The sequence below is a fragment of the Lynx canadensis genome, chromosome B2 (genome assembly GCF_007474595.2).
Source record: "Lynx canadensis isolate LIC74 chromosome B2, mLynCan4.pri.v2, whole genome shotgun sequence".
Taxonomy (NCBI): domain Eukaryota; kingdom Metazoa; phylum Chordata; class Mammalia; order Carnivora; family Felidae; genus Lynx; species Lynx canadensis.
The window spans coordinates 123,759,107-123,774,317 of NC_044307.1; the positions used below are offsets into that span (position 1 = coordinate 123,759,107).

A 15,211-nucleotide genomic window follows, 5' to 3' on the forward strand; every position below is an offset into this window, starting at 1 on the left:
TTTCCATTTTCAAAGACTGCCTGATTTCCTGTAGGTAGGAAGGGTCCTCTGTCACATCCTTCGTGCTCAAAACAATGGGCATATCTCAAAGATTTTGCAGGTTCACTTCGAGATTACCACACAAAGCCAATATCACAACAAAGCAAGTTAAATGAATGTTCTGGTTTCCCAGTCCATATAAAAGTTATGTTTATACTATACTGTAGTAAAGTATGCAATGCATTATGTGTAAGAAAACAATGTACTTACCATAATTAAAAAATACGCTAAAAAACGCTAGACATCGTGTGAGTTTTCAGCGAATCATAATCTTTCTGCTGGTGGAGGGTCTTGCCTTGATGTTGATGGCTGTTGACTCACCAGGGTGGTGGTTGTTGAAGGTTGGGGTGGCTGTGGTAATTTCTTAAAATAAGACAATGATAAAGTTTGCTACATGGATTGACTCTTCTTTTCACGAACAATTTCTTGGTAGCATGTGATGTTGTTGATAGCATTTCACCCATAGCAGGACTTTCTTCCAAAACTGAAATCAATCCTCTCAAACCCTGCTGCTGCTTGATGAACTAAGTTCACATAATAATTCTAAATCCTTACTTGTCATTTCAACAATCTTCACCTCATCTTCACCAGGAGTAGATTTCATCTCAAGAAACCATTTTCTTTGCTCATCTGTAAGAAGCAACTCATCCATTCAAGTTTGATCATGGATTATAGCAATTCAGTCCCATCTTCAGGCTCCACTTCTAATTCTGGTTCTCCTGCTCTTTCCATCACATCTGCAGTTACTTCCTCCACTGAGTCCTGAACCTCTCAAAGTCATCCATGAGTACTGAAATCAACTTCTTCCAAACTCCTATTAATGTTGATATTTTGGCCTCTTCCCATGAATCATGAATGCTCTTAATGGCATCTAGAATGGTGAATCCTTTCCAGAAGGTTTTCCATTTAATTTGCCCACATCCATCAGAGGAATCACTACCTATGGCAGCTATGGCCTTATGAAACATATTTTGTAAATAATAAGACTTGAAAGTTGAAATTACTCCTTGATCCATGGGCTGCAGAATGGCTGTTGTGTTAGCAGCCATGAAAACAATGCGAATCTCATACATCTCCATTAGAGCTCTTGGGTGACTGGTGCATTGTCAATGAGCAGTAATATTTTGAAAGTAATTTTTTTTTCTGATCGGATTTCAAAAGTGGGCTTAACATATTTAGTAAATCATGTTGTAAACAGATGTGCTGTCATCCAAGCTTTCTTGTTCCATTTACGGAGCACAGGCAGAGTAGATTTAGTGTAATTCTTAAGGGCCCTAGGAAATCTGGAATGATTAAGTGAGCACTGGATTCAACTTAAAGTCACCGGGTGCATTAGCCCCTAACTAGAGAGTCAGCCTGTCTTTTGAAGCTTTGAAGCCAGGCACTGACTTCTCTCTAGCTAAGGAAGTCCTAGATGGCGTCTTTTTCCAACAGAAGGCTGTTTCATCTACATTGAAAAACTGGTTTAGTGTAGCCACCTTCATGAATGATCTCAGCAAATCTTCTGGAGAACTTGCTGCAGCTTCTACACCAGCACGTGCTGCTTCATCTTGCACTTTTATGTTATGGGAATGGCTTCTTCCCTTAAGCCTCATGCACCTGTCTCTGCTAGCAGCAAACTTTTTGCTTTTTTAATTTTTTAAGGTTTATTTATTTTTGAGAGAGAGAGACAGAATGCGAGCAGGGAAGGGGCAGAGAGAGGGAGACACAGAATCTGAAGCAGGAGCCAGGCTCTGAGCTGTCAGCACAGAGCCCAACGTGGGGCTCGAACCCATGAACTGTGAGATCATGACCTGAGCCGAAGTCGGATGCTCAACCAACTGAGTCACCCAGGTGCCCCTAGCAGCAAACTTTTCTTCTCCAGCTTTCTCACCTCTCTCAGAAATGACGAGGGTTAAGACCTTTCTTGGGATTAGGCTTTGGCTTGAGGGAATGTTGTGGCTGGTTTGATCTTCTATCCAGGCCATTAAAATTTTCTCTGTATCAGCATAAAGTGGTTTTGCTTTCTTATCATTCATGTGTTCACTGGAGTAGCACTTTTAATTTCCTTCAAGAAATTTCCTTTGGGGCACCTGGGTGGCTCAGTCAGTTAAGCGTCCAACTTCGGCTCAGGTCATGATCTCACAGTTCGTGAGTTCCAATTGTCAGCCCAGAGCCCGCTTCAGAACCTCGATCTCCCTCTCTCTCTGCCCCTCACCTGCTTGCACTTTCTCTCTCAAAAATAATAAAAAATAATAAACAAGAAAAAAGATTAAAAAATAAAAAAGAACTTTTCCTTTGCATTCACAACTTTGCTGTTTGGCACAAGAGTCCTAGCTTTTGGCTGCTCTCAGGTTTCAAAATGCCTTCCTCACTAAGCATAACCACTTCTAGCTTTTGATTTAAAGTGAAAGACATGTGATTCTTCTTTTCACTTGAACAATTAGAGACCATTGTAGGGTTATTAATTGGCCTAATTTCAATATGTTATGTCTTAGGGAATAGGGAGGCCCAAGGAGGGGGAGAGAGACGAGGGAATGGCTGGTCATGGAGTCAGAACACCCCCATTTATCTTCTAAGCTCGCCATCTTGTGTGGGGGCAGTTTGTGGTATCCCAAAACAACTATAGTAGTAACACCACAGGTCACTGATCACAGATCACCATGACAAATAAAATAATGAAAAAGTCTGAATTATTGCAAGAATTACCACACTGAACTGGAAGAGAGACATGAGGGCTGAGCAAATGCTGTTGGGAAAATGGCGCTGATCAACGTGCTGGATTGCCAGAAACCTCCAATTTAAAAAAACAAACAATATTTGCAAAGCACAGGATGAGTGAGATATCCTATACAAGCAAACTTAAAATCTCCTGAGCTGTGACTTGGGAGAACCCAGCCTCACCCGTCATCATGGGACCATTTAACACATCTGTTGCTAGGAGGTAGCTGTGGAATTGCTGTTTAATTAGGTGTAGTGACATACAGCAAAGATCCATTTCAGAAAACTAACTGCTTGAAGCCTACAGCACAATTGATTTAATAGTTCCTGAAGAACACAGCCCTCTTCTATACCGGATGACCCACATCATTTCCATTTCATGTATTCTCAGGTGTGTGTCTTTCTTAGGTTTCTACAGCAGAATTTTAGTTAACTCAGTTGCTATTGGTTACAGATTATATAATTTATATGAAAACTCTAAAACACCACGCAAAGCTGACACACCTGAGCTGCTGTAGTACAAGGGCCCCATCTTATTCCTAATACTCACTATATACATGTAAAAATACTTAATACATAAATATTTAAGAATGTACTTAAGAATATTTAATATGCCAAACTCTATGTGTTTGAGAACTAAGAAAACTCTCACATATGTAGACATACTTCATGCATGTTGAACAGCTTTCACTTAGTTCTTGATAATTTTGTAATCCAACTAAAATTATTGGGTGACATACTTGTTTTATTTTTCACCCTATGACCTTTGGCTAGTATTGATAGCATTTTATTATGAAAACATTAAACTTAAATACTTATATATTTAAATTATGTATTTTGGTTATCAGAAAACACAAAATTCAAATATTCAAAGAATTCTTCATAAAATGTTATATAAAAATGTTAATCTTTGACCGTACTTACAGAAAAACAGGACAATATTGCACTGCCAATAGTGGATTAAAGCTTAAATATTAACTTTACCTTCTTGGTCTTTCATCACATGTCACACGTTACTTGCTGTTCAGGCAACATTAGTTTATTCTGTCTGTGATAAGATACTAAGAATTCATTTGTATCACCCACCAGATTACAATCCAGAAATGGATTATGGCATGATCTTTTTAAATAGAAAAGGTCGTCGTAGGAAACTACTTTCTAATGGAGAATTGATTCCCATATATTAAAAACTTAACCTAAGTTTTGAAATTGGTTTATAGTTCAACTGAAATTTATTTATTTATGTCACCTTGAAGTTCTGATAAGAAAAGTAAATTATACTGTCAAGACAGTATACCAATGCTGGTAATTCAGTACGAAAATTTTAGTTCAGAGATCATTCACCAGACAATAACTCAGTTGAAACGCTCTGAGAAAGGATTGGTGACTTTTAATAGATGTGCATCTCTGACTAAATACAGTCAATCTTGGAACTTACACACCTTTAGGTTGTATGACAATATGCATTACTACCCTCATGCCCTTCTTGTGGATGAAAGTTTCCCCCCCAGCCTTTCATTCTATTTCATGCTAGGACATATCCAGCAGATTTTTATGTTTAAACTTGAGCAACTCTGGCTGGAGAGCATAGGAGATTCACGAGCAACACGCATTTCTCAGAGAATTTTTAATTTCTGTCCTTGAAACACCCTTTATGAACATCTGTGTTTTGTTACGGAAGGATAAGTTAAATTCTGCCTAACATATTTTGAGATCTCAGGAGGTTTAGGTGAGTGAATGATAGCTTTTGGAAAATTTAATTGTACTGATTCTTGTTTCAAAGGCTACTTAATCTAAATATCCTCAGGCCCAGAAAAGTGGAAGTTATGGAAAATTAGAGGATCATTTTCTCTGGGAAAATTTCTATTAGATTTTCATATATAGTAATAGTGGCTAACTAATATATTTTAAAAGTTTAGTACCATATGATTTAAGAAACAAATCATATACTCAATGATATTTATAAAGAATCAAGAACCACAAACACAATCACCATTTATTAAACATCTATTTTGTTCCAGACTGTACTAGATGCTTTAAGCACTTGGTCTCATTCGATTTATTCTTCATAGTAAGCTTACATTGAGGTAATATTCTCCCCACCATTGAGAGAAGGAAGCCAAGGCTCAAAAAAGTTAAGAAATTTGTCTGACATATATAGCTAAATCATGGGTAAAATCATCATCAATTTGGCTTTAAAATCTAGTATCTTAGCCACTATGCCAGTGTTTTCTAAATTTAAATATATATATGTATACACACACACACACACACACACATATATACATACACATATATATGTATTAAAAAATGTACCTTGGCATTAAAAACTGTACCTTGGTCTTCTTACTGTTTTGGTGGGTTTTTCCTCCCCTAATTAATGATACTTTGACAAATACAGAATATATATATAGTCATAAAGTGATTAAATTCTTCATTTAAGAAAATAGCGTGCACTGTTTTTTAGTATATCTTCAAGTATAATTTGCTTTATGGATTATAAATCACTTTCTTGGGTATTAACTTACTTGACCATCTTAACTTGATTAAGGCAGGCATGACTGTTGCCCTTTAGAGGAGGGAAAAGAGGCTTAGAAAGGTCAATTGGGATTTGCCTGTGGTCACACAAACAGTGTAAGAGTGAGTGTGTGGCTCAAAAACAAACACTCAGATCAATGGAAAAGAATAGAGAACCCAAAAATGGACCCACAAACGTATGGCCAACTAATCTTTGACAAAGCAGGAAAGAATATCCAATGGAATAAAGACTGTCTCTTCAGCAAATGGTGCTGGGAAAACTGGTCAGCGACATGAAGAAAAATGAACCTGAACCACTTTCTTACACCATACACAAAAATAAACTCAAAATGGATTAAAGACCTCAATGTAAGACAGGAAGCCATCAAAATCCTCGAGGAGAAAGCAGGCAAAAACCTCTTTGACCTTGGCCACAGCAACTTCTTACTCAACGCATCTCCAGAGGCAAGGGAAACAAAAGCAAAAATGAACTATTGGGACCTCAGCAAAATAAAAAGCTTCTGCACAGCGAAGGAAACAATCAGCAAAACTAAAAGGCAACCGACAGAATGGGAGAAGGTATTTGCAAATGACTTATCAGATAAAGGGTTAGTATCCAAAATCTATAAAGAACTTCTCAAACTCAACACCCAAAAAGCAAATAATCCCCGGAAGAAATGGGCAAAAGACGTGAATAGACACTTCTCCAAAGAAGACATCCAGATGGCCAACCGACACATGAAGAAATACTCAACATCACTCATCATCAGGGAAATACAAATCAAAACCACAATGAGATACCACCTCACACCTGTCACAATGGCTAACATTAACAACTCAGGCAACAACAGATGTTGGTGAGGATGTGAAGAGGAGCTCTTATGCATTATTGGTGGCAATGCAAGCTGGTGCTCTAGCCACTCTGGAAAACAGTATGAAGGTTCCTCAAAAAACTAAAAATAGAACTACCCTAAGACCCAGCAATTGCACTACTAGGTGTATATCCAAGGGATATAGGTATGCTGTTTCGAAGGGGCACATGCACCGTGATGTTTACAGCAGCACTATTGACAATAGGCAAAGTATGGAAAGAACCCAATGTCCATCAAGAGATGAATGGGTAAAGAAAATGTGGTACATATGTGTGTGTGTGTGTGTGTGTGTGTGTGTGTGTGTGTGTGTGTGTATATAAATAATGGAGTATACTTGGCAATCAAAAAAAATGAAATCTTGCCATTTGCAATTACATGGATGGAACTAGAGGGTATTATGCTAAGCAAACTTAGAGAAAGACAAATATCATATGACTTCACTCATATGAGGAATACAAAACAGATGAACCTAAGGGAAGGGAAGCAAAAATAATATCAAAACAGGGAGGGGGACAAAACAGAAGAGACTCATAAGTATGGAGAACAAACTGAGGGTTGCTGAAGGGGTTATGGGAAGGGGGATGGGCTAAATGGGTAAGGGCATTAAGGAATCTACTCCTGAAATCACTGTTGCACCATATGCTAACTAACTTGGATGTAAATTAAAAAAAAAAATAAATAATAAAAAAAAAGAGTGAGTGGAAATCTGGTGTTTTGACTCTAAAGTACAACATTTTATCTTCTTCATAGAAGTATAGATTCACTGTAACTTTGAGAATGGCTAGTGTTTTTCGAAAGCCTCATTTCACATGACTTGTAGCTTTTAAAAAATATGCCAACATAAAATTCCTGGTGAAGGAGCTTGAGTTTGCCAGGGTGTGTTGAACAGCACTGAGTGTGTGGAAGGGGCTATCTCTCCGGAGCAGAGCACGGACCTTGCCCGGGGCTTAGGGGAAGGAGCTTATTTCACCGTTGACCTGGCCTTTTATCACAAAATTATTTCACTAGAGTCCATACTTTAATTATTTTTCACGAAGGAAGTAAACTTTTTGGTTTTCTGTTCTGCTTGGCACACCGTTAATCATCTGTAACAGAAGATGGTAACATTTCGTGCTGACTTTTTCCTTTCTTCCAAAAGTTGGAACAAACTGCTAGTGCTTTTATGAGGCTCTTTATTTTAGCTATAAAACTGCATCCTCGATTTTGTTACCTTGTGTGTTTTATAAAGAGTAGGCGTGGCCCTACTGCAGACTAGGGACTGATGCATTAACTCGATAGATTGATTAGGTTGGCAGGTGCCCTTGCAGTGAACGAAACCGACAAAACTCCCTGCTGCCATCAAGCATACATCGCAGCGTGGGAACACAGTACACATTATTACATCAGACAATGATAAATGCGAAGGTGAGGATAGGTCGGATAATTACAGAGAACAGTTTTTGTCTGGAAGGCGGGGGGGGGGGGGTCACCCATAACTCCTACAGTTATTCCATAGCAGCTTGATGTCGACAACAGGTTCTGTTCCCACAGCTGTGTGGGCTTTCATGAATGAGCGGAGCGGATGCCACGGAGTGTACAGAGACATTTTTCCTATTTTCTTACTGAGTAACCTGAGTTTCATTTGATTGACGCAATCTTATTTTATCACACTTGAATAATTCATTATGAAAATCAGTGCTTATTGTGTGTGCGACTATGTCTAATCCTAATACTTCAGTACTATACATAAATATGCTTTCCACACAGAAAGATAGGTCTCCAAAAAATAGTCATTAAGTACAAAATGAATTGGAAAGTGAGTTAATGGAACAGAAAATGAGTTAATACACACATTAATAACACTGATATATTTTTTTTCTGGGGAACTGGGCATTAAGTAAGGCATCTTATTTCTTTCAAGTACATACAATCCTGCAAATTAGAGATAATTCTTATTGTGTAATAATGATACCAACACACTTATAGAATATAAATACCTTGTCTGAAGTCACAGAGCTATTAAGTGTCAAAGGTAAAAGGAAAAGTCAGATCTAGCTACAAAGATATATCTAATATGCCACTCTGACTCATTTTATAATCCTAAAATACCAAAAGCAAATCATTTATACACACACACTCCATCTCCTAATGGTTACTGGATACTGACACTATATATAACCTTTCTTTCCTAGATCAGATGTGTTTTTATGACAAAATTTACAAATATTACCTATGAAAATGAAGATACATAATATTTTGTAAGGACAAGTAATTTAGTGAGTAAAGCATCTTTATTGTTCTGAAAAATAAAATTTGATAAAACATCTACATCAAGAAACTTCTAGAGAAGAAAATAGGGGGATAAAAATAACCCCAACAGGTACTATTAAGATTCCAATGCCTATAGTTTTGTCTGTAAAAGCCCATGTGAGTCACTGTTTACGTGTTGAGGAAATGAAAGCATTCTGGTGAAGAGAAATCCAAAAGGGAAATATAGGCAATGTTTGATTTAAAAAAAAAAAAAACAACAACAAAAAAAACAAAGAAACCAAAAGGTAGGCAAGGGAAATAAGATTTTTCTTTTCAAGCAGGAAAAAACAGAACTTTCCAAATATACCCCTCTAAATAGAAAAACAATCATTTCCCCAAATTCTCCTGATCTGATCCAGATACAAATATTAAGAGCATTAAGAAATCATCAGGGGCGCCTGGCTGGCTGGCTGGCTCAGTTGGTAGAGTATGTGACTCTTGATCTCAGGGTCATGAATCCGAGCCCCACGTTGGGGGTAGAGATTACTTAAAAACATGTCAAATGTTTAAAAAAAAAAGAGAGAGAGAGAGAAAGAAATCATCAATAAATTATGTGCTAAAATTTTCTTTGGACGGCAGCACAAGTGTGTGTGCAGCTTGCGATGGCCCAGGTCTGCACTTTAAGGAGACTCTAGGAAATGTCAGGGCTTTCATTTTGGGTTTTCCCAAAAGAAAAAAAAAAAAAAAGTAGGAACATGGAAAAGGGAAAATAACGATAGTTTGCCCATAATGTTCACAGAAACTGTCCCATGGCTCCAGGACAACGTAGACAGAGGTATATACCCATCATCTATAGAACATAAAAAACAAAGATCATCCTATTTAATTACAATTCCCACTCCTTCCTCTAAGAACATTAAAATCGGCACGTTTCTTCCCCCCCAAACAAAACATTTTCTACTGTGTATGGTTGCCTGTTTTAAGTGTTAAAAATCAGTGTAAAGATTGCCTGGCTCCTGAATTTCCTTACTGAGTCCAAGAACTTACAGTCTGGCTTAGGGTCCCCCATCCTAAATTCCTTTCTGGAATAGGCTGCAACATGGCTGCATGTCTCCGTCTTCTTGCTTTGAGCTCCTCAGCCAGGCAAACGCCAAATCATCAGTGAAGGGCCCTTTTAATCATCCTAAGTATTCCGCCTCACACAGCTTGAGGTACACTTGGGGGTGGGGGGGGAGGCACAAGGGCAGTGAGACCCACAGCTCCACAGACACTGCTTTTACACAGTAACCTTGTTCACTGAACCAAGTAAAAAGTGAGAATGGCTTCTGTTCAAAAGAGCCAGTGAAGCTCAAATGGGTGTGGGCTGGGAGTCGGGGAGGCCCTTCCTGGTTAAGAAATGGTTGCTAAACATCAGTTCAAGCACAAGGATTCAAACTCAGCTGGGGCCCCAAACAGGATGTGCGTTAAGCACATAATTAAAAACTTAATTGCTTTCCCAAACCATCTAAGTGTTATTTATTATTTTCCCAGACTTTTCTGCCTTTTGGTCTCCTGATGTATCGAAAATGACATTTAAAACCCCGAAGATTATGGCTGATTTTGTTCCCATACCAAAGGCATCTGAAAAGGCGCTCACTTAGGGTCAGTCAGGCAGAGAGACCTCTGTTCTTCTCCCTTCCCTGAGAATAGGCATGGAGCTGATGAAAGGCCGCGTGAAATGAAGTTTTGCTTCTCTTCAGAAGTTTCCAATAGACTGACTCGCTTTAGCAAGTTTGGGAAATTCTGAAGGTCTTCACAGAGGAGAGGAACAGTCAATGAATATAAATGCTGAAGTTTTCGAAATTATTTCTAGATAAATTCTGGGGACCTATACTTCTCTTTTTTTTTAAGAAAAAGCCAGTGATAAATTACACTGCAAACATTGGACTCAAAATGTCTATCACAGTTTTACCTTAGACTTATCTTAAGAATGGCTTTTGTCTAAGGGCAAAGAGGGGAAACTGAGGAAAAAGGGTCAAGTCCTTCCTGGGCCCTTATACGACTTAAACACATGTGCCATGGGGGCCAGAATACTTTGATTAAAATCAATGAACTGAATGAATGTGGGTGAGCAACTGGTCCCATTTGAAGAAGGAAATACAATTTCTAGAAGAAAATACAAGCTTTTAATCCTTCCTGAGTAGCAGGACTTGACCCACTAAAGAAACTGGACACAGAGGATTTCTAAGAGGTTTGAGGGTCAGGCACCCACTGGACTTGGCAATCAACCTGTTTTAATGCCCCGAGAACTAGAAACTGCTAAGAGCCAGTGCAATGTCAGTTGTAGTCCGGCTCCACCCCAACATCTCCAAGGCTGCCTAAGTACCACCATTTCCCCCAACCAGATGCTTACATTTCCAAACACAGCCCGTATAGACAACACCTCTAGTGCAAAGTTTCTCAACCCTCGCACTACTGGTATTTTAGACAGGATAATCTTTGATGTGAGTGGCAGGGGAAGGGGAGGAAGCTTTGCAGGACACTACAGGATGGTTAGCAGCATTCTAGGACATACCGTATATGCTAACAGTACCACCACCACCACCACCCACACCCAGAGCGAAGATGATCAAAAAGCTTCTTCAGGGGCACCTGGGTGGGTCAGTCAGCTAAGCGTCCGACTTTGGCTCAGGTCATGATCTGCCGGTTCATGAGTTCAAGTCCCACCTCGGGCTCTGTGCTGACAGCTGAGAGCCTGGAGCCTGCTTTGGATTCTGTCTCTCTCTCTCTATCTCTCTCTCTTTCCCCCTCCCCCATTCACACTGTTTCTCTTTCTCTCAAAAAATAAACATTAAAATAAATAAATAAATAAATAAATAAATAAATAAATAAATAAATAAAATGTCTTCAGGCATAGCCAAATATCCCTGGAAGGGAGGGGAGATGGGGGCAAAATTACCCTTGGTTTAAAAAAAAAAAAAATCACAGCTCTAGTGGCTTCAAATCAATGGTGACCTTCCCCCTTGCTTCCCCTCCAAGCCCGGCTCCTGCAGGAGGGTGCTGGATAGCAGGCCATCTTCTTCTGCTATGTGTCTGTTTATGTCCCCCATGTCTTCCAACTGATGCACTGGGTTTTTTTGTTTTTCCAGTAGACCTTAATGCTGCAAGGGAGATAGGAGACGGACACAACAGGAAAGGTGGGTCCACGTCTGCTACACTGGGACTGGAAGCCACAGACCATGCCTCACAAACTTCTCTGTGGTCATGTTCGGTAGAATGGCTGGGGTATAAGTAATATTCAAAGACTGCCTGAATTTCTGAAGAAGTGGAAGAATTCTCCAATTCTGCCTAATCGGAGCAAAGAAATTCATGAGGAAGTAATAAGCACTAACCAAAGGACTGTATTGGCTTTAATTTCAGGGACTTTTGAGGCCTGTTATTAAAATATCAACTTTCCCATAATTCTACACCCATATATTCAGTAGGGCTCCATTAATATTAAGAGTGAGACCCTAAATCACCTGACAGCTGATTTAAACCGAAGACAGGAACTGGGAATTTATCAAACAAAAAGTAATTCCCATTCACAAATTTAAAAAACCTACCATTCCCTCCCTCAGAACCTGTATTCATATTTCAGACTCAAATGTAACTAGCTTGGTGATCTGTTTCCCAGTTGATGGGAGATTAGAAGAACTTCTGAGGGAACAGGAAGTTGTCACGAGAGTCTACTAACTGGCCTATGGATGGCCTTCCAAGCGTTGAGCCCACAAAACCAGTCGCTGACACAGCCGTGACACTAACATTTCTATAATGCAAATATGATCGTGTAACTTCTTTGAATGCCTCAGTTTCCCCAGGATAAACTCCAGCCCCCTTGGCACAAAAGACCAGCAGGTCTCCAGGACTTCACAGCTGTCTTTCTCACCACACTCCGGCAGCACAGCCTGCTATGGGTCTACCTGGAAGCCTCCTCTCTGGCCTTACAGACGGCTGTGGTCGGTGGTGTTTCCCTGAACTTGGTTCTCCTCACATGATCAGTGTTGAACACGCTGCCACCACTCCCTGGAAGAATCTTCTCCCCTCAGCTGGCTACTTTCCCTAAGCCTCTTCTATTTCTACTTTCCATCCAATTTCCTCAGAAATTCTCCACAGTGCCCATCCCTGCCATCACATCCATCCTTCCATACTGACCAGCTGTGTGCACAGCTGACATTGTTAGGAAAGAGTAGGGGTAACAGAAGAAAAGCCTGCCTTACGAAGCACAGATTCCTTCCCCCCATGCCACGGTAAATAAAAGCAACCCCTTAAACTCCTGATCTTTTGGGGCGCCTGGGTGCCTCCGTCAGGTATGTGTCCAACTGTGGCTTAGGTCACGATCTCGCGGTTCCTGAGTTCGAGCTCCACATCAGGCTCTGTGCTATCAGCTGTCTCCCTCTCTTTCTGCCCCTTTCCCACTTGCACAGCCTCTCTCAGAAATAAACATTAAAAAAAAAAAAATTTAAACTCTTGATTATACGTCAGACATTATTCTCAGGGCCTTTACCCATAGGAAGTAGCCAGATGAGGGGAGGAGAAGATTCTTCCAAAGAGTGGCACAGCATACACAACACACAGGAACTGGTCTAATCTCACAACAACCCTGTTATCATGTCAATTTTATAGGTGAGGACTCCGATTTCTACAAGGGAGTAACTTGTTGAACTAGAAGCCTAATCCCTACACCATGACCTCCTACAGCATCAGCACCCTAAGTAGGTGACTTCTCACTTCCGAGCAGCCAGGAAGCACGAGGCTAGGGTCGCCTGATGACGGGAAAGGGCTGGTACCACGAGGAGAGAAGACAGGCAGGGAAGACAGGAGGTGACATTGTGTGGAGACAGTGTGCCACTCTTCCCTTAGGAACAAGAGTTTGGAACTAAATGGTGGCGCATTCATCCAGAAAAACAGCTGAATGCTAACAAGGGAGGAAAGAGAATAAAGGGTTTTATGGGAGAAGTGGCTCAAGGAGACGTCTGTGCCCCAGCATGAGGAGCAGGGGGCACCGTGAATGACATCTCATCTCAAACTGTAACTGCACGGTAACTACCTTAGAAAGAGGCCCATTTCTAACCCCACACATCACTGTTCTTATTTTCTCAAAATTAAGGCCTCAGCGTACCCGTTCATTTTTGGTTTCATTTTTAATACATAGCAAAACAGTACCAGTGCAGGATACTGGCCGGTAAATGAAGGCAGAAATGACAGTTTATAATTCAGATTTAAGGGAATGGAAATCAGTTTTAAAATATAATAATTTCCAAAAAGTAATAAATACATAAATCCTAAAACATTAAAGGGAAATTAATATTTCTTTATTTATATTACATAATAATCCTCAGTATAAAATATGGTAAATATTTCATAATGGCACAGTTGGTGAATTACCAACTTGATTACAGAACAGTTTGCTATGACTCTGAGGAATCTAGCCTCTTCCCTTTTGTCAACTCCCTCAATTCCTGTTCATTGACTACCTGCGTCCCTCAGAGGCTTCCTAAAATTGCTCTGTAGAAGAGATGATGGTTGGTTCACTAGCTCTTTGCTCCCATCTGCGTCCCCACTATCACCCTTAACGCCTCAGGGAACCTTGCCTTGACAAGGTGAGGACACCCTCATCAAATGTGCTATTTACTCACCCTGCTTCCTCTTTGTTTTTCTTATTTTTCCTCAACTTTGGCTACTAACAGGAAAAACAACAACAACAGTTCTTATAAAACAACAATTCTGTTAATAAGATGTTAAGCTGCATCTGCTTTTTTTTTTTTTTAAACAAAGCTTTATTCCACAGAAAACTGTGATCCAGCATTGTTTTGCACTCCTTAGAAAACATCAGAGGGGTGTGTGTGTGTGCATGTAGTAACAAGTATATGAATGAATATATAAATGTATAGACGAAAATCTAGTGGTTCTATCAATAGTTTGAAGAACATGGACAGGCTAAGTCCTTAGACCAGAAAAGCATTTAGTATATAGAGAGTATTCTCATTATTTGTAAGAATTTAAAATCTTTTCCTGAATATCTGCAAATATTTTACATTAAAAAAATCACATATACTAGATTTGATTATCACAATTATCAAAATGGCGCAGTTCAAAAACTCAGGGTGTTTGGTCAAATTTGGTGTTTAATATAAAATGTTTGGACCGTGGCTATTGCTATTTTAGAAGGCAAATAGTAAGAAACAGATTTTGTTTATGGAAAAGTAAAAGCAGAGATTCAATTTATAAAGGAACTTAAGTTTCGCTGAAATTTTTAAAAGCTAAAAACCATCCCAATTTGGTACGCGTAATTAATTAAAAGACCCAGTTCGTTTAGACTGTCTGCCATACACTGATTTTGATCATGATGGGTCTTACTTGAAGACTTCTGAACTGCTTCAAATCCCATGGCAACTTGCTCCTAACCACAATGTCAGTTGAGGAACATTGCAATATGTCACTTTCTCCAGACACCACCCCCCAACTTACTCTTAATTGTTGATTTTTTCCATTTCCTCTGTGTTCAAAGAGTAGTGAGTGTAGCTTTGGGAGGTAATTTGTTGATTTCAACATTTATAACGCACCTAGCACTCTGTTTTACTTTCCTTCCCAAAAGTTATCTTAACTCCACTCTCTTTTTCCTTTAGACAGTCCCCAGAGGATGCTGGGAAAAGGAAGAAGCTGCTTTTTAGCTTCCACTTTGTAGTGCCCTGGAGAGTGACAGAAGGTGCACAAGCTGGTTATCGGAGGTCAGTCAGTTCTGTAAAAAGTGGATTCCATGCAACAATGTTTTATTTTCCTTTTCTTTTTTTTTAACATGAAATTTATTGTCAAATTGGTTTCCATACAACACC

The 15,211-nt window shown here is 39.5% G+C and overlaps 1 protein-coding gene across 8 annotated transcripts in view; it reads right to left on the bottom strand.

Annotated features, from left to right (window-relative positions):
* MAP7 (microtubule associated protein 7) overlaps nucleotides 1–15,211 on the bottom strand; it is a 176,157-nt gene that overhangs the window by 94,894 nt on the left and 66,052 nt on the right. The window contains exon 1 of one of the 8 annotated variants that reach the window (XM_030316426.1): nucleotides 9,405–9,569. The exons of the other annotated variants lie outside the window; for them this stretch is intronic. Coding sequence (XP_030172286.1) covers nucleotides 9,405–9,426 — 22 coding nt within the window. The 5' untranslated portion in view covers nucleotides 9,427–9,569. Of the gene's footprint in view, nucleotides 1–9,404; nucleotides 9,570–15,211 lie in introns of those variants that run through there. 8 annotated transcript variants of the gene reach the window in all.